We start from the raw sequence: 18,559 nt of genomic DNA on the forward strand, positions 1-18,559 counted from the left end.
TTCCGATCCAAACATTGCGGAGGCTGTCACGGGGCTGGATAAACAAACAGCCCAAACGGGAAGGCCGATAAGGGCTAGGGCTGCACGTGGTTCAATCTACAGAAGATTACTGGGCTGTACGAGAAACATGCAGTTCACGCTGAGTGTGATGTCATTACACTGAACATGCACAAGATGTAGTTTAACACTATCCTTTTCACGGCTATCAACATGCAATCACAATACAATACAGCTGCCAATGTCAGCTCCATCATGGAATGTCCAGTAAAGGCAGTGAAAGCAATCACGCCATCGACCACGTGACGTAGCTTACTAACACCGATCATCGGCATGCGGACAATCTGGGGAATCGCTGCGTTCTCCCTCAGCATCCAGGCGTTCTGGGTTTGACAATTAGCGAGCCATTGACAGCATGTTTCGTCAGAGTATCCGTCGATTCGGCACAACGGCCCTCCGCGCCGCGGAGGCGTCCACCACCTCCTACAATGTCCGGGTATCCAAAGCCCAGGGCTTCACCAACGGCCTCACGGAAGGTATATATGCACCCATACCCGTCTACCACCGGCAACTCAACCGCATAACTAATCCCCCTCCGCAGCAATCGGCAACACCCCCCTGATCCGACTGAAGAAGCTTTCCGAAGAAACCGGCTGCAACATCCTCGGCAAGGCCGAGTTCCAGAACCCCGGAGGCAGCGTTAAGGACCGCGCAGCTCTATTCGTCGTCGAGGATGCAGAGCGAAAGGGCCTCCTGAAGCCCGGCGGTACAGTGGTGGAAGGCACGGCAGGAAACACCGGAATCGGACTCGCGCACGTCTGCCGCTCCAAGGGCTACAAGCTCGTCATCTACATGCCCAACACCCAATCGCAGGGCAAGATCGACCTGTTGCGTCTCCTAGGCGCCGAAGTGTACCCCGTCCCCGCTGTCGCATTCGACAACCCGGAGAACTACAACCACCAGGCACGCCGGCACGCCGAGTCCCTGGACAACGCCGTCTGGACTAACCAGTTCGACAACACCGCCAACCGCCAGGCGCATATCGAGACGACCGGACCGGAGATCTGGGCGCAGACGAACGGTCAGATTGACGCTTTCACTTGTGCTACGGGTACCGGTGGTACTTTGGCTGGTATTACGCGCTACTTGAAGACTGTCAGTGACGGGAAGGTCAAGAGTTTCCTTGCCGATCCTCCGGGTAGTGTGTTGCACAGCTATATCCAGAGCGGTGGGAACTTGGTCGAGCGCTCCGGTAGCAGTATCACTGAGGGTATTGGCCAGGGTCGTGTCACGGATAACCTGCAGCCGGATATTGGTCTGCTGGACGGATCGCTTAACATTCCTGACGAGAAGTCGATTGAGATGGTGTACCGCTGCTTGGATGAGGAGGGTCTGTACCTCGGTGCCAGCTCGGCGTTGAATGTGGTGGCCGCGCAGGAAGTGGCGAAGAAGCTGGGCAGGGGTAACACGGTTGTTACTATCTTGTGTGATGGTGCTTACCGCTATGCGGATCGGTTGTTCTCCAACACGTGGTTGCAGACGAAGGGACTGCGTGGCGCGGTGCCGAAGCATTTGGAGCGCTATGTTGTGCTGCCTTAGATGTAAATCAGATATCAAATTGTGAATAGATATGATGTATGCTAGATTGGGTTTCTTTTTAAACTAGCCTACTAGTAGTGATTCTTCTAATTCAATGGTACTCTGATGATACTACCCATGCATGACCCACTAGTATGTAGTAGTATATATATATATCCACACCACATAATGAACTCAACACACCCAACTCCAACATTCATAGAACTGAAACCCAATCACTCTCATTACTTACCCTTAGGATCAATACCAACTCACAATAGACATTAAACATAGTAGTAGGTAATGGCATGGCATCGTCAACGCCCAGGAATCATATAGTAAAAATAGCCAAAGCATCTAAAGTTATCTACCGTTACAACGAAGTTGCGAACAGTTATATATATATTTACTAGTCGTTATAAACTACAAATCAAGAATTATACTTCGTAGTATACTACTTGATGAATATATGAGCGGTACTAGTAGTACCTCTATATTTATATCATTGTTGACTTGACGTCATTACATACTTTGATACTATTTGAGAATATAATTAGTGGTTAGTCGCTGCATTTACCAGTCCACTACTATACGAGTAGTAACACCGCTGCAAAGAGATCTATTCTATCTGTACACAGTAGTAATAATATACAATGAGTCGAGTCAAGACCATCCATCCATCCATCATCCCCACCCCTCTCCCACAACCCACATACCTCAAACCATGAAGTCTATCAACATCAGTCAACATCATCCAAGATAGAAATAAAGTAAACGCCATAAAATGCACCCAACCCAAACGCCACCCATGAAAACAAACACAACCCACATTACACCCTCCCTTTCTTCCCCACCTCTCCCATTCTCTCCATCGAAGAAGACTCGGGAAATAACTCAATCATCCTTCTCCGGCATCCTCATATAAGCATCAATCGCCGCACTGAACGCCGCAAAACCCGCACACCCCGCCGCCGCAGCCTGGGGACCAGCCTTCGCACCGAGAATCCCACCGGTAATGCAACCCGCAGCGACCGAATTCGTAAGATCATTCTTGGCCCGCAAGCCCTCAATACAGCACTCAGTGCCGGAGTACAGCGCACCCACGACACCGAAGTTCTTCGCGCTAGACCACGACCGCTGGCCCATGTCTTTGAATCCCCTCCGCACTTGCTCTTTCCAGGGGAGGTCGGCGATCGCTTTGCCTTGCGGGGTGAAGGTGGAGTCGTAGGACATCTACACATATACCATGTATTTATTAGTTTAGTTTAGTTTGATTTTGGAAGATGGAAGGGTATAGGTATGGGGACAGGCGTACGCTAGCCATGAACAAACCGAATACACCACCCAGACCGAAACCCATTGTTCCGGCCATGACGGTCTTCATGGGGCAGGATTCCATGGCGGAGTACATCTACCATCATTGTCATTGTGTTAGCTTGGTTTTCTGATGTAGGAGGGAGAGGGTAAGGGGTAGGGGGAAGTGTACCATCTTCACCATGGCTTGTTCTTGCTCGCTCATACCCTGCATGTTGGGTCCTGCTGCGCCGGGGGCGCCGCCGAGGCCGCCCATCGGCGTGGTCATGCCAGCGGGGTTCATTGTGTATGTTGTTTTAGTGTCTGAGGTATGTGGTGGAGCTCGAGAAGGGTTGATATGGAGGCTGGAGTGGTGGAGGAGCTCCGCGACACGGTGGTAGTGAGAGGTGTAGACAGACGGCCGATTATCGCATCCCCCGGACTTTTTGCGGAGATGGCGACGGGCGCAAATTTATTTTTACGGGACGCGGGAGGTGCCAGAGTTGCAGTGTCACGTGATATCCCGGGATTTCACGATACTATACGGATACTATCTACTACCCCTACTAATACAGAGCAAGATATCTGAATCTAGGCAATAAATAACTGTTTTTACAGCCAGTACATTCTGACATAAATACATTCTAAAACATTGCAAGAAGGTAAAGAGTGAAATCAACGCTCATCGTAAAGGGTATTGCAACATTCATAACCCTGCGTTAATCCGTCGGTCTCTGCTTGGTCGCACATATCGTGTCCATATTTACAATAGCATGGGAAGAATAAATCAAAAGCCGTAATCGAACGGCACATTCAAAGTGATCGAGCAATCAGTCACGCTTGTCGTCCTTGTCAATCGGCGAATAGGGTTCCTTCCGTTCGGGGGAGAGACTTCGCTCCCATTCGGCCATCAGGTTGGACGCAGTCCGGGTCAACTTCGAGGGCGCCAGCTTGGTGATGGCTGGCCAAGGGATACCGTCAGATACGCTGGGATCGGGAACAATGGACTCGTGCAGGGCGCGCCAGTCGCCAAAACTAGTGCCAGTCAGCGTATCACTGTAAAAGGCCAAGACGAGGACAGATGCCTACGAAAGATATAAACACTGGTTAAGACCTACCTGGTACTTGTACGTGGACTGCTGCTCTGCGTCATCGGCGACTGGTCCTGCTTCGACTCCAACGTGGAGCGGCTGGACGACGGCGTGTGTGTCTTCTTCGGCGAGTCCCACTCCCAGTTGTCTTCAACATCGGGGATGTGGGAGTCGCCCTGTTCGATCCGCCCGCTTGGGGTACTGGAGGCTCCGCGAGCGCTCCGGGACTTCTGCCCAGCTGTATCAATGCCGAATTCACTCCAGAACGACGCGTCAATGTCCGCCGAGTTGGAGTCTTTACCAGAATAATTCGTCCCCGCGCGTGACGTTCTGCCCCCCTGCATGGATAACCGGTCTCTGCTTCGCGATGTCGAGCTGGATGAATCCCGCTTGCGTACGGGAGGTACGCCCCGGGATTCGGTCGCACTGATGCCCTCTTCCCCCACGGTCGCTTGTCGGATATCCTCCAAGAATGTCCAGAGTCCCTCGCGCAAGTCGGACGCCATCTGCTTGCCGGTGCGCATCAGCGCCTCGCGAGATGGAGGAGGCATGGTGTTTCGCCACTGCGCGATCATATCCTCGGTGGGCTTGGAGGAGTCGCCGGAACCTGCACTGCGCTCAACAGACGACGGCAGAGTAGCTGACCGGGGAGACCGGCCGATACGACCATTCACAGAATTAGTCTCCGACTCCGATGCGGCCCTGCCGTCCCCAGAAACAGACACCGGCGACAGCAAGGACAGGGTTCGAGTGTGAGAGCCTCGGAACACCCGTCGTCCATTAGCTGAGACGGTCGTGCCTTGGGTTGCAGCTGCGCGCAGACTGTGGCGGCGATCCAGCTCCCGGCTGAGTCGTGCGTGCGCCAGCGAGGGGCTCGCGGAGCCGCTCAGACTGGGGTCACGACGATGCGAGCGCTCCGGAGTCTGATCGGGGGATCGCAGCGGGATCAAAGGCTCTGCCCGATAGCTGATCTCCGCTCGCTTCTTGGTCCTCTCGGACGAGGCCCACTGCTTCTTCAACGAGTCCAGCTCAGTCTCCGCACGATGGAGCTCCTCCCGCAGCTCCAGCACTCTTCTTTCCTGCGAGGCGATAGCGGTCAACAGTCCGGAGCCATCATCTTGTTCGTCAAAGGCCAGGGGAGCTCCCAGATGGGGGATCGGCGAGGGGTAGGCGGAGGAACGAGTCACGGGCGTCATGGATCCAGGGGAGGCAACACTCGCACTAGGGTCGACGGTGGCGGGCGGCGGGATGTTGATGGGGAAGTTCAAGGTCAGTCGTTTGGCGTGTCGAGCAGCACCATTTGGACGTGCTGGTAGAGAGGATCGCTTCGACTGAAGGGTAGTTCGATCATGCTCAGTAGGAGGGTTTGGGTGGTGGTGGGTGAGGTGGTCGGGCGACGACAGCTGCAGCAATGTCTGGGACGTTTCCGGAGCCATTCCCGCCCTGCCCGTTCCCGGGGAATCCCCCATGACGGACCAGCGTGCTGAGGATGGAAACTTCGTTGATCAGACAGGCCTGGGGAGTTGGTTACAGAAGCTGAAGCGACAGAATCATGGCAAAACCCTGGAGAGCCCGGCAGGAAGGATAGAAACAATCGATCAGGGGCCCGGGAGTCAGTCAGATGAATGCTCCAGGGGGGGGGGGCGGGCACGAGGGAGAGGAATTGGCTGATAAGAAAGCTAAAGAATGTATGGGGCCAATCAGCCGCATAAACAAATGGTAGCCGTTTAAGAGGCAGAAAAGGAGGAGATTGAAGAAAGAGAATAGAAGAAGGTCAGTCAGGGCAAGGGAAAGAAGGGAAAAATAGAAGAAACGGGGCCGGGAAGCAACACGGCCAAGAGAAGAAGGAGTGTAATCAAATCCCATCAAATAAAAATGCGAAGAGCACGAGCACGAGAGGAAAAGGTCTGGCCGAGGGAGCGAAAGTATGGCTACTAAGGGCTAAGAGCCAACGGGTCTTAGTGAAGGTCACTAAAGCCACCAAGTTGGCGGGCGAAGGAGGGAAGTGGATGGGCTCCAGCGGGTCGCAACGCGCATCCCTTCCGCCTGCAGTCTTGCGTTTCACCGCGTTCTCATTTCTCTCATTTCTCTCATCTCTCTTCTCTTTCTCTTTCAGGGGGTGATGGGTGATGGGTGATGTCCATGGAAATTTACTAACCCGGAAGTTAGATGAGGATGGACACTGCAAAAAGGTGTATACCCAGTATAGATAGTACGTATATGATTATCTATCTACATGATCATCCATCACATTTCATTATCTTTCCCTGCTGCACGATGCGGGGAGACATGCACGCAAGGGGGAACATTTAAATAGCATGATCAATGAGGATCATCCTCCCCCTTCTCATGTGGTTGACAGCCCCAACGTGATGCCAATTTACCTGCAACTGCTTTCTCCCTACGTATTTACTTCCCGCACACTTCTCTCATCTCCCAAATTACTGCTCCTATTTTTAAACCTTCGTATCGTCCCGACCCGTCTTCTCGGAGTCTGGATGGCCTGCTCGGCTGGTATTTCCGTTATTACTTTGGACTATCATGTTGTTCCTAATATGCAATCACGGAGGAGATTCAAATTTAAAATTTTTTATAATAGAATTGTGGTTACCTATACATGCAGCAAATACATGCAGGTCGCAGATCGCCTCAGTTCCACCAACACCAGCTATAGTTCACACACAAAGTCCATACACTGTCCAAGATTATCCTTCCATCCAAAACAACAACAATAACAACAATTATCACATCATCAAAAGAACAAGAGAAAAGAAAAGCAGTAAAAGACCTATCTATCAGAACAGAATTTAGTACACATGCTCGCCCGAAATATAAGCATCAGAAATGAAAGTCGTCGCGCAGATTCGGAGCTGAGCCATCGAACCAGTCCCACGGGTTGTGCCACGCTGCCACACCAGTTCGACCAGCACCTGGCCTCCAGGTTGACCCCAACCCACGGAGCCCAATGCAGCAAGAAAACCGTACCAAGCGAGGGGAATTATGCAGAAATAAAATCAATAGGTGCAGCATACAACAAGCCCATGGACCCAACATGTAAACGCCCCGGGAACCGATTTTGTACAGATAATAAGAATAAAACAAATCACAAAAAAAAAAAAAGACAGGGAGCCGCAAGGGACCTGTCAATAACGTCAAGGGTACAAGGGGGAGTTTAGATCCCCGGCCAGCGGTTGCGGAGGCCTTCCGACCATCGTTGATAGAGCACATCCGACAACTGCTTCGTGTGCTCCATCCCCGGCACTTGCTGGCCCGGGAGATTCGCCAGCTGCGCCGGCTGCAGGTTGGGCTCGGCCACTGCCGCACTCTGGCGGCGCCGATGGCTTTTCAGATGTGGGTTGTTTTGTGCCAGAACCAGTCGCGGCCTCTGTGGGGATTCGGCCGGTGGAGCGGGTGGGACGAGGCTGGCCAGCTTGGGGTCGCTAGAGTAACCGCCATTTCATCAGCTTCCCTTGCCATTCGCTGCAGGAAATATCGCCACTTACCCTTGCAGTCGCTCCGTCATCGCCCTCACGATGTGATACAGACCCTCGGGGTCGATCATTTCCAGATCACTCCACGCCTCGGCCAGCCGGGAAATCGCCTCGCGCTTCTCGTCATCTCCCGTCGTGCCCAACACCTCCTGACAGGCAAGTCCCACCGCCTTGCTGTATGCGCGACGGCCCAGCTGTGCTTCCTTGCTGTTGGGCTCCGAGAAGAGCGTCTTGGGACTGGCATTTTCGTCCGTGTAGGAATACTGCGGGGGGTATGAAGCGTCGGCGGGGATCTTATCCGACACCCGACGGAATTGACGAACGGTCGAGGGACTGTTTCCAAAGCTCATGTCCACCCCCAGAGGTTGCTTCACCCCGCTGGATCGTCGCTTGGCACGCCGCAAGGATGGACTGCGTTCGGGGGCCGGTGCCCGTCTGACGGCGGTATTCGTTGCATGCTTCGGTGGAATAGGTGGGCTAGAGATGTGCAAGTCGTCCATCAGCTCGGAGGCTTCATCAAACACCCAGTCCTGGGGTTCCGGCTCGTTCTCAAAGTCGTCGGGCTCTTCGCGGATAGCCATCGTGGGAGCTTTCACGGTATCAAAGACCCATCCGTCATCATCATCCAGGTTTCGAATCGTATTGCTGCAGCAAAGTAGTTAGCGGATGTGATGTGTGTTCGGGGGCGGGCCACATACAGAGACTCTGCATAATACTTCACTTTGTGCGTCACACCCCGACCAGCATCCCAGTCCTGCCTCCGGTGAATCAGCTCCTGTAAAGCCTCCGTTTTCCCCGCATTGCGGATGAACTTGTGTCTCAAAAGCTCCTTGGCGCTCGGCCTTCGGTCGGGGTCCTTGGTCAAGCATTGTGCAATAAAGTCCTTGAAGGTGTTGCTATAGTCGTCGCCTTGCAAGCGGGGGGCAGGTTCCTTGGGGATCAAAAAGAGCACTTTCATGGGGTGAGTGCTGGCGTGTGGCGGCTCGCCGTTGATCATCTCGATCGCTGTAATACCTAGGGACCAGATATCCGCTTTGTAGTCGTATCCAGCCTGCTGGATCACTTCGGGCGCCATCCAGAACGGCGTGCCGACAAAGGTGTTGCGTTGAGACTTGATATTGATTAACTGTGCGGCCACGCCGAAATCCGCCAGCTTGACCTTTCCGGTATGCGACAGAAGTACATTGGCGGCTTTAATGTCGCGGTGGATCTTGCCTTCGCTGTGCAGATAATCCAGACCCAGCAGCAGTTGCTGGCAAATAATGGCGACGTGGGCTTCGTTAAAAACGCCGGGTTTCAGCTAGAAGTGGTTAGCGAAGCGCACCCAGATTCGACAGGTCACTCATGGATTACCAGGTCCAGACAGGATCCACCACCGAGATACTCCATCACAATCCACAGCTTATGACCTCTCAGAAAACTCGCCTTGTATTGCGTCACGAATTGGCTCGCACAGGTAGCGAGGACGGAGATTTCCTGCTGGATTTCTTGGATATCATCTTCACTGGATTCGAGATCGATCTGTAGCAGCGGGCGCATGTCAATTAATGGATACGTTCACCGGGCAAAAAGGCCATGCAGAGTCACACGCACATGTTTAACCGCCACAATCTCTCCGGTAGCCTTTTCAATGGCCTTGTACACCGTTCCAAAACTTCCACCTGCAGGTGCAAACGGTCAGTTCCCGATGCGATTGCCTCCACTGACACATTCCGCAGGACCACTCACTTCCCAGCTCCTCCAGCATCTGATAATGACCTGACATGTCGTCCTCCATGGTTATCGTGCAGGAGGTCTCCTCCACGGATGAGACAGCGACGACGTGAAAAGTGGAGAGAGAAAAATAGAAAGAGGAAAAAGGGGAGCAGGGACCACACACACAGACACAACTCAGCACACAAGGGGCAACCCGCACAGCCAGCCAGCTGAATTAATCCTGTGGATACAAGATATACACGCTGAGCCGAACAAATTCGAGTGAACCGACCTTGGAGAGCGGAGGGATGGAGGAGCAATCAACGGGGGAGCTGAGGCTATCTACCAGGGACTCCTCCATTCAAGGACCAGCCCGTCGCGCATCCGGTGGTCGGCAGCCGCTCGCTCCCATGGTTCGCGGCAGACACAACAGGCGGTAGCTCATGGCAACCATGGTTCCCGTTGCTTCCTCCACCTCACCGCCTGCCGCTGACCGCCGGACTCGGATTATTTGGGTTGCCGGCATGTCAGATCACATGCTGCTTTCTTTCCCTTTAACTAGTTATAACTTGCTCCATGATTAAGCTTCTGACCTCAGAAAATGGCTGGAGTAAGACAATGTCTTACACTGAATTGTGCAAATACTTTGGTTACCTAGCTCTTCAGCAGCCACTACACGAATACGAATCGAAGTCTCGATCGTGTATCGCCGTTTCTGGCAACTTTCATTGACGGGGGGCCTAAGAATTGGTGATTCGGTTTCCCCGCATAGCCAGCCATCTACGGAGTATATATAATCTAGATTGACTAGGGTGGGTTCGTTATCTCGGAAATCTTGGAAACCTGGCTATCTCTCCAAGAAATTACTAAGGGATGCCCACAACCCAGCTTATGCAATCTCTTCGCCACATCTGTTTTAACTCAATAAGGCCTCCAGCATATGATGGTACCGTACACAGTGTACTCTGTAATGCTATATTCACCATAATCCATGCTTACGGTCCCCCAAGGTTGGCATTACTAAATAGACTGGAGAGTTAAGACGATTTTTAGGATATCTACATGCAAGAGAATTTCTTTTCCCAACTATTGAGAACTACTAAAAGTAAATATAAATATAATGTTGAACGAAATATGCAGAACATGACCGAGTACAGTACTTTTGTGCTCACCCGATCTACAAATGGAGCTTTCGGTCTGTAACTAACATACTTCCTAAGATCCTTCAGTTACTCTTAGTTACTAAATGTAGGTATGCTTTTGAAGACAATCAATACTACGGGTCAGGTCAGCTGTAGGCTCGGGAACCGAGGAGTCCGTGTGACCGAAGCTACCGTGGATCGTTGATGTATATCCTCCGTAGCACTAGTCAGGAACTGTAGGTCTGGAATCTCGGAAGGCGCGATGCTAGGGGGTATAACTTTTTCAGTAGCTGACATTTAACCCCTCATCTCCGCCCGTTCCCTGTACTCTATTCAACTAACACCCCACCGTCGTATCGGCCGAATATTCCACCATGGGGTTGTTGTTCAACTCCCACACCAACCAGCTACTCCTGCTGCTAACGGTCCTGGCAGCACTTACATTCGTCACCTCCAGGGTCCGTCGCTATTTTATTCGCCGCGAATTTGCACGCCGCCATGGCTGCCAGGAACCGCCCAGTGTTAACAAGGATCCTTTCCTAGCACTCGATCAAATCTGGACCTCCGTTCGCTATTTTCGAGAGTACGTTTCCCTGGAGAAAAACGCTGAGCGCTACCGTCTCTATGGGGATACATACGCCTGGAAATTACTGCTGGGGCACTACAGAGTCTTCACTATGGAGCCGGAGAATGTAAAATCGGTCTTGTCAACAAGTTTCAAGGATTGGGGTCTGGGTCACCGTCTCCCGCATTTTGAACCGCTTCTCGGTAAAGGTATTTTTGACACAGATGGTGAGCACTGGGCTACGTCTCGTGCCCTCATCCGGCCCAGCTTCACCCGCGACCAGGTTGCGGATCTGGCAATGTTCGAAGAATTAATCCCCGACCTCTTTGCCCGGATTCCTCGTGATGGAGTGACGGTAGTGGACCTGCAGGATCTCTTCTTTCGCTACACTATCGATTCAGCCACTGCATTCCTGTTCGGTCAATCGGTCGCCAGCCTGAAGATGGACCAGTCGGAGCTTGGCTTTGCTCAGGCCTTCAACTACTCCCAGGAGGCCATTACATTGCGTTTCATTCTCGGCCCATTAGGCAGAATCTTCCCTCACAAGAAGGCAGATAAATGTTATCGTCTATGCCGGGACTTTGCTGCGCGGTTCGTCGACGAGGCAGTCCAAGCAGCTCAGTCCGAGGGAGCCGATGGAACTTCAGAGACAAAGCATGAGAGGTATATCTTCTCTCATGAATTGGCACGACGCACGTCTGATAAACGCCGCATTTTGGACGAGCTCATGAACGTTCTGCTTGCCGGCCGTGACACTACTGCCGGCCTATTGAGCAACATGTTCTTCATGTTAGCTAAGCACCCAGAAGTCTGGGACAAGCTGCGCCAGGAAGTAGCTACCTTGGAGGGCCGATTGCCCTCGTATGAGGAGCTTCGTAACCTGAAGTATCTCCGATGTTGCATGAATGAATGTGAGTAAACCGCTGCTGTGATTTTGCCCCGTATCTTATCTCTGACAATCCATCAGCATTACGGTTGCATCCAGTTGTACCAGTAAACGGGCGCATTGCACTGAGAGATACAGTATTGCCGAAGGGAGGAGGCAAGGATGGTCGCTCGCCGGTCTTCATGCCCGAAGGGTCCACAATTGAGTACAATGTATATGCGATGCACCGGCGGAAAGATATCTATGGAGCCGATGCAGATGTTTTCCGCCCGGAGCGCTGGGAGAATGGACAATTGCAGCCTCGCTGGGAGTACCTTCCCTTCAATGGAGGTCCACGCATTTGCCTCGGTCAGCAGTATGCGCTGACTGAGGCCGGATATGTCACTGTTCGCATGGCCCAAGAATTTCGGATCTTGAAGAGCCAGGATCCAGGACCGTGGAAGGAGGCATTGACCTTGACTCTGTGCTCACGGAATGGAACGAAGGTGTCTGTCACACCGGCTTGAATAGGAAAGTTTGCCTGTTGTATTTGTAATGCTTAGCTTACTGGCGAATGCCATATCAATAGCCAGACTGTCATGTTGTTTTTAGCCTCTACTTTTGCAATTCAAGCACTTTAGGTATGCTGAAGGGCTTAGAAGGGGATGTGGCGGGAAAGCCCTCCAACCTGAGTATTGTGGACACTGTAAATGACACATCACATCAACTAGATGAGTTTACATATGCTTAATCTTCCTTGGCCCTGGCTTGTATTCCCGTCTTGATAACTAAACTTCTGCTCCCGTGACTCATCCCATATAACTAGTACCGGGATCGGTCTCCGAACCCCGATTCACCGAGTCCGCATACAACCAGGGACAACTGCTATTTGTGAGATTCTAGCTTCATTCCTCCCTAGAGAATTATCATAATACATGGCAATTTAAATATTCCCCAGATAAATTATCATTAAGTAGATTCTCGAAATTGCATTACATTATCTATGAGTCGGGTATCTCCGGCACACCTAGTGTATCGGTATCCGGCGTTGCCGAACCCCGATAATCATGAGAGCAGACCAGTCCATCACTCTCACCCTTCTTTACTACTTCTATTCTGTGATACAAACCATATACAATATTTCCATTGGCGGTGGATTTATTATCGTGTCTAAGCCACGATTATACGCTCAGAATGGCCCCTCAGTCATACGGACGGGTATGTTCAGCTCACCCACTATCTACATCTTGCTTACCAAGTCGGGCGAACAGGCTTGTCTAAATTGCTCCAAATGCAAATGCAAATGTGTTGACCGACCAGGAAGTCAGGGTTGTGAGAGATGTTATCGGCTGAACAAGACGTGTCTGCGAGGCACCTCAACCAGAGCGATGCAGTCCCAGAAGAACAATACTGCCGCGCGCATTGCTCAGCTAGAAGGCAAGCTGGACGAGCTAGTGTCATCTCTTCAGCCACAAAACCCACGAAGCACTTCTAGCAGCTCTGTTAGGAACTCTCTTTCTACTCCAGCATCTGATTCCAGCTCTCCTACTATATATGGAGATTATAATATCCCTGCAGCATCGACATCTAGTTCGGACAGCTTGGAGTCTTCACCGGAAGAGTCGCTAGACATATTCCGCACTCACATGCTTCAGTATTTTCCCTTTCTACATCTTCCCGGAGACGTGCAATGGATGCGTCAGGAGCGGCCTTTTTTGTTCCTCTGCATTATGGCGGTGACTTGTCCGTCAATACCGACCAAGCTCGCCTTAGGGGAGAAGATTAGAAAGATTGCTACGGAAAGAATGTTCCTTTCTAGTGATCCGGGTGCAGTGAACCTTGATCTTCTGCTAGGTCTTTTGACAGTTCTAGCCTGGGGCTACGATCACTTACTACACGACACCGCAATGGGACTACCGCGGTTTACTCAGCTCGCTATAACGGTTGTTTACGAATTGCGTCTTAACAAGCCACTCCCTGATGATTCTAATGTACTTACTGCCGGACTCGGAGGCTGCGCCTCATCGAGGGCACCAACGCGGACGCTCGAGGAGCAGCGAGCAGTCCTAGCATGTTTTATCTTGAGCTCCATGTAAGTCTATTGCACGCCTCCATGTGATTATTGCTGACGCAGCCAGTGTATCGACATGTCTTGACAACATCCAACCAATGCAATGGACGTCACATATGGAAGAATGTCTCGATGCTCTGACTCGGAAATGTGAAACGCCGCTTGACGAAGTATTTGCTCATCAAGTCCGACTGCATCGTATTGCAAGAGAGGCGGAGCATATCCGAATTGTGTCCACGGCCGTTCCGGCAGCGTTTCACCTTACTGCTTTGCAGAGGAAGGTCAACGAGGTCAAGCAGAGTATAACACCTGACTTGCAACATAATAGTGAGTACATCACCGATTATACCATCGTCAGGACTTTGGCTCATGCTGAACAGGCCTATTCCGTGCGTCGACGTACTACACCGAATTGAGCATCCACGGCCTCGTCCTCTCAAAAAAGCAAGACATCCCAGACCTACAAAGACTCGAAGGACTCCACGCATGTCTCGAAACCGCCAGATCAGCACTAGATAGCTTCTTCCAGATATCATCCACCGACGACTATATCGGGATTTCATTCCCTTTCTTCAACTATCTCGCGCGGAGCATCCTAATCATCATGACACTGTCAACGATGAACGACCCCATCTGGGACACAAGCCTGGTGCGATCGACTGTGGACGTTCTATGGATCTTGGACCGCCTGATCAACGAGGTGCAACAAGCCAAGGCGTCGAGATGTGAAGAGAATGAGTCAGCCAATGGATTTTTGGACAAGTCAACCAAGAAACTCCAGTCGCTTCGTGCCTCTGCATGCGCCGCGCTGATGCCGGCGAAGCCGCAGCAGCAGTGTAGTAGCGTTGCCAAAGCGGCCGAGGATGACTTGCAGGTGTTGCGCATGTTTCAGGCCTACGAACTGATGGACGCGGGATTAATGGCTAGTTTCATGGAAGGGACAGCTATCTTCGATGGATTTTATTAGCTGATATCTATATCCCAAATAGCCCTAATCTATCCCCTCACAATCTCCCCATCACCTATACTAGTTTACTCCTCAAAACTAGTCGAATGCGCAATCTCCCTCATGGCCTCCAAATTCTCCCTAACCCCCTCAATCTTCCCCGAAAACCTCTTCCAACAATCCGGCCCCAACACCACCCTCAAAAACCCCTTCTCAGCAATCCCCTCCGCCATCCCATTCCCATCCACTACCTCCAGAATCCTCTGCGCCGCCTTCTCCGGATCCCCCTCCTGACTCCCATCCTTCGCCTTGATCAACTTCAGCGCCGCCTCCACCGGCGTCCCCACATAATCCTCATTCAACCCTGCCGCAGGCGCCACAAACGCACTGAAGAACTTCGTCCGGAAGTACCCAGGTTCAATGAGTAGAACGCGGATCCCGAAGGGGTGGAGTTCTTTGGATAGGGACTCTGTCATGCCTGTTCCCAGCACCATTAGCATATACCCACACACAGACACACAGATATCATCACATCATAGATAATATAAGATAGATAAGATGGGAAACATACCCTCAATCGCAAACTTCGACCCCGCATAAACCGCACACCCCGGCGCACCATCCACCCCCGCACTACTACTAACATTCACCACCGTCCCGGCCCCCCTCTTCCTCATAAACGGCAACACGCCCTTCAACACCCTAATCGGACCATACACATTCGTATTGAACTGGGACTCAATCTCCGATTCGCTCATGTCCTCGATACTCCCTAGCAGGGAGTATCCCGCGTTGTTGACGACGACGTCGATGACCCCGTCTGCGTGTGCGTTGATAGCCTTTTGGATGTGCGTGGGGGTGGAAGGGTCGTTCACGTCCAAGGGAATCCAGATCCCCCCCAGTGAGGTGATTTCGGGTTGTAGGGTCGATGCGGTGCTGGTGTTGCGCGCTGTGGCGAGGACGCGGTGGCCTGCGCGCAGGGCCGCGAGGGCGAGGGAGGCGCCGAGGCCGGAGGATGTGCCGGTTATGAGCCACGTTTGGGGCATTTTTTCTTAGGGTTTTGCTGGGGGTTTGGGGGTTGGAGGGAAGGTGGTAGTAGGAAGTAGGAATGTGTGTTGTCTTTATACTATGTAGTGGGGGTGGAGATGGAATAGCTAGTAAGCTTATCTATGGCCCGTCGCTAGGGTATGGATTGGTGATTGTGATCCTCCGGGGATTGAAGGTTAATGCCTTTTACTCCGATGGGGCTGGATGGTAGGTGCGGAGTTTGCGGACTTAGATGGGTCATTTCCGTGAAAATGTGGTAGTTTCATGGTGGACCTGGGTTTGGTAGAGTAGTTTTTGTTGTATGTTCAGTAGTGTATTGGGGTTGATATGCTATGTATATGGTGAATTGCATGAAGACTGACCCTGGTATGGACAGGGATACGTGTTTGGTTGATAATGAATTAACTGCTTGCATGTCGAGATGGCTGAATCTTGTAAATGGTAGAAGGTATAGTAGGATCGGATATAGGAGCTAGGCTTTACCCCTCTCGTTATATATTGGCAAGACAGAGTTGCTAAAATCTCACGTCAGATTTATTTCATGAGACGAGTCGGTTAATCAAGACTTGCTTCGTTATAGTGTTACGTATACGATGGTTAAAGAAAGGTGGTGCTCATGATAGCTTACGCTGCTTCAGGCTCAAATAATCTCCATTTTTAAAGTATGATATCAAGGTAACTCCAATATGCTGCAAATCTAAATGTACTTGTAGGGGTTCAAGATTCCATTCTATAATCATCAGTAATAATTTCTCGAATATTGGAAAGGTACTCACCGGGTCATATAGCCCCTTCAGCTGCTTCATCAACTTCACCATGGTATCATTCTGGCTGTATCCGATAAACTCCTTCTTCGCAAGACCGAGACCATGCTCGGCACTGATGCTGCCATTCCGCTTCTGGATCCACTCGTACACCCAAGGCTCAATGGCCTTCTCGACCTCCTTGTTGTACTGGCGCACCGAGATGTTCAAGTGCAAGTTGGAGTCACCCATGTGGCCATATCCCACAACAGCACGGACAGGGAACGAGTCGTCGTCGCCAACGAATCCAAGCTTTGTCAGACGCTCCTTGCAGTCCTCGACCAGCTGGTACAGCTCCGGCAGAGGAATGGAGACGTCATACTTGTAGGTGCCACCCAAGTGGCTCAGCGCCTCCGTGATTCCCTCTCTCCAGCGCCAGATGGCGTGGAACTGGGTCTCGTCCTGAGCCAGGACACCGTCCGCAACGATGCCCTCGCCCATGATGTGCTCTAGGAATCCCTCCAGCTTGGCCATGTCGTGCTCAGCGTTGGATCCGCTGGTCTCGACGAGACAGTAGAAGGGGTACTCGCCTTCCAGGGGATACTTGGTGCCGGTGGACTCGTGGACGAGCTTCTGCGTGCGGCCGTCCATGAGCTCAAAGGCGGAGAGAATCTCGGACAGGTGGCCCTTGGCTTCCTGGTAGGCCTGGCGGACCTGGTCGTAGCTCTCAAGACCAAAGTAGGCGACGTTGACGGCCTTGGGACGAGGGGGGCACAGGATGGACACACCGGTGATGATACCGATGGTGCCCTCGGAACCAATGAACAGCTGCTTCAGATCGTATCCAGTGTTGTTCTTGCGCAGGGTCGACAGAGAGTCGACGACAGTTCCGTCAGCCAGAACAGCCTCCACACCGAGGACGGTGCCGTGGAGACTGCCGTAGCGGAGCAGACGTAGACCACCAGCGTTGGTAGCCACATTGCCACCGACATGGCAGGAACCCTTGGCACCCAGATCCAAGGGGAACAGGTGGTTGCGCTCAGCGAGGTACTGATCGGCAACCTCCAGGATGACACCGGCATCGACAACCAGCACACCGGAAGCCTCATCGAACGAGCGAATCTGGTTCATGCGAGACAGGTTGATGACAATTTCATCGAACACCGGCACGGAACCACCAACCAACCCGGTATTGCCACCCTGGGGAACCACCGCCAACTTCTTCTCGTTACAGTATTGCAGCACCTTGCTGACCTCCTCCTTTGTCTGGGGCTTGAGAACCAGTCTCGTGTGACCGCGGTACTTGCGCATCCAGTCGCTGTTGAAAGGCTCGATATCGTCGGCCGCGTCGGCGGTAACGCCATCGATCACGGCGGACTGGGCGCCCAGCAATTCCTTGAAGAAAGCCACATCGTCGGCGGAGATTTCAGCGAACTTGGGATCCCGCTTGAGGTTGGGGTAGGCGTTGCTGGTGTACTTGATCTCCTTGGTCGCATTGGCCGCGGAGGTGACGCTGAAGGCGCGGGCGGCAGTGGTCGCGGGAGACGGGGCGCAGACGGACAGAGGACGCAGCAGAGAGCGAGGCTTGGGCACGCGAGCCCGTCGGAGGGCGACGGAGAGGTTCCTGGCACCGGACATGATGGGTGGTGGTTGTGAGGAAGACGGAGAAGAGCCAAAGGCTATATCTGGAAGTCTAAAAAGCTTACCGGTCGGAGTTGTGGAGGTCCTCCGGTGGTGCTTCCGTCCCGTCGGAAGGGCGGTATCGGCCTGTACGGCGGAGATCTCGGGTTTAACCTATGCTCCCTGGATTGGAATGTTGGAGGGGAGGGTCACAGTATCCCGCGGATAAACGGGATGAATGGCCATTATGATGACGATGCTGTTCTTGTCTGAATTGAAGTTGAGTAAACAGTGACGTTATGTTAATATCCCTTGATATTGAGTAACGCGACCGGGATATGTGACTGGTGGAAAGATGGAGAATTACAGTTGTATGGGGTTGGACCAATTGATGCAGTATGAAATGGTAATTCCA

General features: G+C 52.2%; 8 protein-coding genes across 8 annotated transcripts; 3 read left to right on the forward strand and 5 right to left on the reverse strand.

Moving 5' to 3' along the window:
- Nucleotides 1-372: 372 nt before the first annotated feature.
- BO79DRAFT_201771 (cysteine synthase A) lies at nucleotides 373-1,643 on the forward strand. The gene is made up of 2 exons (XM_025681604.1): nucleotides 373-533; nucleotides 599-1,643. The coding sequence occupies exons 1-2, from the start codon at nucleotides 413-415 to the stop codon at nucleotides 1,594-1,596; spliced, it is 1,119 nt and encodes a 372-aa protein (XP_025535778.1). The 5' UTR covers nucleotides 373-412; the 3' UTR covers nucleotides 1,597-1,643.
- Nucleotides 1,644-2,469: 826 nt separating this feature from the next.
- BO79DRAFT_156903 (translocation channel protein TIM22) lies at nucleotides 2,470-3,145 on the reverse strand (the record flags this gene model as incomplete). The annotated part of the gene is made up of 3 exons (XM_025678837.1): nucleotides 2,470-2,808; nucleotides 2,891-2,986; nucleotides 3,062-3,145. The coding sequence occupies 3 exons, from the start codon at nucleotides 3,143-3,145 to the stop codon at nucleotides 2,470-2,472; spliced, it is 519 nt and encodes a 172-aa protein (XP_025535779.1).
- Nucleotides 3,146-3,512: 367 nt separating this feature from the next.
- BO79DRAFT_290123 (uncharacterized protein) lies at nucleotides 3,513-5,684 on the reverse strand. Its single transcript, XM_025688854.1, has 2 exons — nucleotides 3,987-5,684; nucleotides 3,513-3,903 (listed from the first exon to the last, which is right to left on the reverse strand). Exons 1-2 carry the CDS (start codon nucleotides 5,426-5,428, stop codon nucleotides 3,699-3,701), a joined length of 1,647 nt encoding a protein of 548 aa, XP_025535780.1. The 5' UTR covers nucleotides 5,429-5,684; the 3' UTR covers nucleotides 3,513-3,698.
- A 1,426-nt stretch (nucleotides 5,685-7,110) lies between these two features.
- Nucleotides 7,111-9,477, reverse strand: BO79DRAFT_290124 (STE20 family serine/threonine-protein kinase). The gene is made up of 6 exons (XM_025688855.1): nucleotides 9,179-9,477; nucleotides 9,044-9,111; nucleotides 8,804-8,971; nucleotides 8,149-8,750; nucleotides 7,463-8,095; nucleotides 7,111-7,399 (listed from the first exon to the last, which is right to left on the reverse strand). The coding sequence occupies exons 1-6, from the start codon at nucleotides 9,225-9,227 to the stop codon at nucleotides 7,132-7,134; spliced, it is 1,788 nt and encodes a 595-aa protein (XP_025535781.1). The 5' UTR covers nucleotides 9,228-9,477; the 3' UTR covers nucleotides 7,111-7,131.
- Nucleotides 9,478-10,633: 1,156 nt separating this feature from the next.
- On the forward strand, nucleotides 10,634-12,296 carry BO79DRAFT_247805 (cytochrome P450). The gene is made up of 2 exons (XM_025685670.1): nucleotides 10,634-11,763; nucleotides 11,820-12,296. Exons 1-2 carry the CDS (start codon nucleotides 10,662-10,664, stop codon nucleotides 12,242-12,244), a joined length of 1,527 nt encoding a protein of 508 aa, XP_025535782.1. The 5' UTR covers nucleotides 10,634-10,661; the 3' UTR covers nucleotides 12,245-12,296.
- Nucleotides 12,297-12,859: 563 nt separating this feature from the next.
- Nucleotides 12,860-14,755, forward strand: BO79DRAFT_201785 (fungal specific transcription factor domain-containing protein; the record flags this gene model as incomplete). The annotated part of the gene is made up of 4 exons (XM_025681605.1): nucleotides 12,860-12,935; nucleotides 12,989-13,809; nucleotides 13,856-14,115; nucleotides 14,169-14,755. The coding sequence occupies exons 1-4, from the start codon at nucleotides 12,912-12,914 to the stop codon at nucleotides 14,753-14,755; spliced, it is 1,692 nt and encodes a 563-aa protein (XP_025535783.1). The 5' UTR covers nucleotides 12,860-12,911.
- Nucleotides 14,756-14,820: 65 nt separating this feature from the next.
- BO79DRAFT_201787 (putative short chain oxidoreductase/dehydrogenase) lies at nucleotides 14,821-15,802 on the reverse strand (the record flags this gene model as incomplete). Its single annotated transcript, XM_025681606.1, has 2 exons — nucleotides 15,306-15,802; nucleotides 14,821-15,212 (listed from the first exon to the last, which is right to left on the reverse strand). Exons 1-2 carry the CDS (start codon nucleotides 15,778-15,780, stop codon nucleotides 14,821-14,823), a joined length of 867 nt encoding a protein of 288 aa, XP_025535784.1. The 5' UTR covers nucleotides 15,781-15,802.
- Nucleotides 15,803-16,416: 614 nt separating this feature from the next.
- BO79DRAFT_180062 (FAD-binding oxidoreductase) lies at nucleotides 16,417-18,191 on the reverse strand. Its single transcript, XM_025680071.1, has 2 exons — nucleotides 16,558-18,191; nucleotides 16,417-16,511 (listed from the first exon to the last, which is right to left on the reverse strand). Exons 1-2 carry the CDS (start codon nucleotides 18,160-18,162, stop codon nucleotides 16,479-16,481), a joined length of 1,638 nt encoding a protein of 545 aa, XP_025535785.1. The 5' UTR covers nucleotides 18,163-18,191; the 3' UTR covers nucleotides 16,417-16,478.
- Nucleotides 18,192-18,559: the final 368 nt, after the last annotated feature.

The sequence above is a fragment of the Aspergillus costaricaensis genome, assembly GCF_003184835.1.
Source record: "Aspergillus costaricaensis CBS 115574 unplaced genomic scaffold BO79scaffold_35, whole genome shotgun sequence".
NCBI classification, from domain to species: Eukaryota; Fungi; Ascomycota; class Eurotiomycetes; order Eurotiales; family Aspergillaceae; genus Aspergillus; species Aspergillus costaricensis.

What these genes read in the sequence shown, in the direction of transcription:
- BO79DRAFT_201771 (XM_025681604.1), top strand. Translation starts at nt 413, where the DNA reads ATGTTTCGTCAGAGTATCCGTCGATTCGGCACAACGGCCCTCCGCGCC. An exon ending in CACCAACGGCCTCACGGAAG is followed by an intron (nt 534 to 598) that starts GTATATATGCAC and finishes CCCCCTCCGCAG; the next exon opens with CAATCGGCAACACCCCCCTG.
- BO79DRAFT_290123 (XM_025688854.1), bottom strand. Translation starts at nt 5,428, where the DNA reads ATGGGGGATTCCCCGGGAACGGGCAGGGCGGGAATGGCTCCGGAAACG. An exon ending in AGTCCACGTACAAGTACCAG is followed by an intron (nt 3,904 to 3,986) that starts GTAGGTCTTAAC and finishes GACTGGCACTAG; the next exon opens with TTTTGGCGACTGGCGCGCCC.
- BO79DRAFT_290124 (XM_025688855.1), bottom strand. Translation starts at nt 9,227, where the DNA reads ATGGAGGACGACATGTCAGGTCATTATCAGATGCTGGAGGAGCTGGGA. An exon ending in GTGGATCCTGTCTGGACCTG is followed by an intron (nt 8,751 to 8,803) that starts GTAATCCATGAG and finishes AACCACTTCTAG; the next exon opens with CTGAAACCCGGCGTTTTTAA. An exon ending in AAGTATTATGCAGAGTCTCT is followed by an intron (nt 8,096 to 8,148) that starts GTATGTGGCCCG and finishes ACTTTGCTGCAG; the next exon opens with CAATACGATTCGAAACCTGG.
- BO79DRAFT_247805 (XM_025685670.1), top strand. Translation starts at nt 10,662, where the DNA reads ATGGGGTTGTTGTTCAACTCCCACACCAACCAGCTACTCCTGCTGCTA. An exon ending in CCGATGTTGCATGAATGAAT is followed by an intron (nt 11,764 to 11,819) that starts GTGAGTAAACCG and finishes ACAATCCATCAG; the next exon opens with CATTACGGTTGCATCCAGTT.
- BO79DRAFT_180062 (XM_025680071.1), bottom strand. Translation starts at nt 18,162, where the DNA reads ATGTCCGGTGCCAGGAACCTCTCCGTCGCCCTCCGACGGGCTCGCGTG. An exon ending in TGAAGGGGCTATATGACCCG is followed by an intron (nt 16,512 to 16,557) that starts GTGAGTACCTTT and finishes TGATGATTATAG; the next exon opens with AATGGAATCTTGAACCCCTA.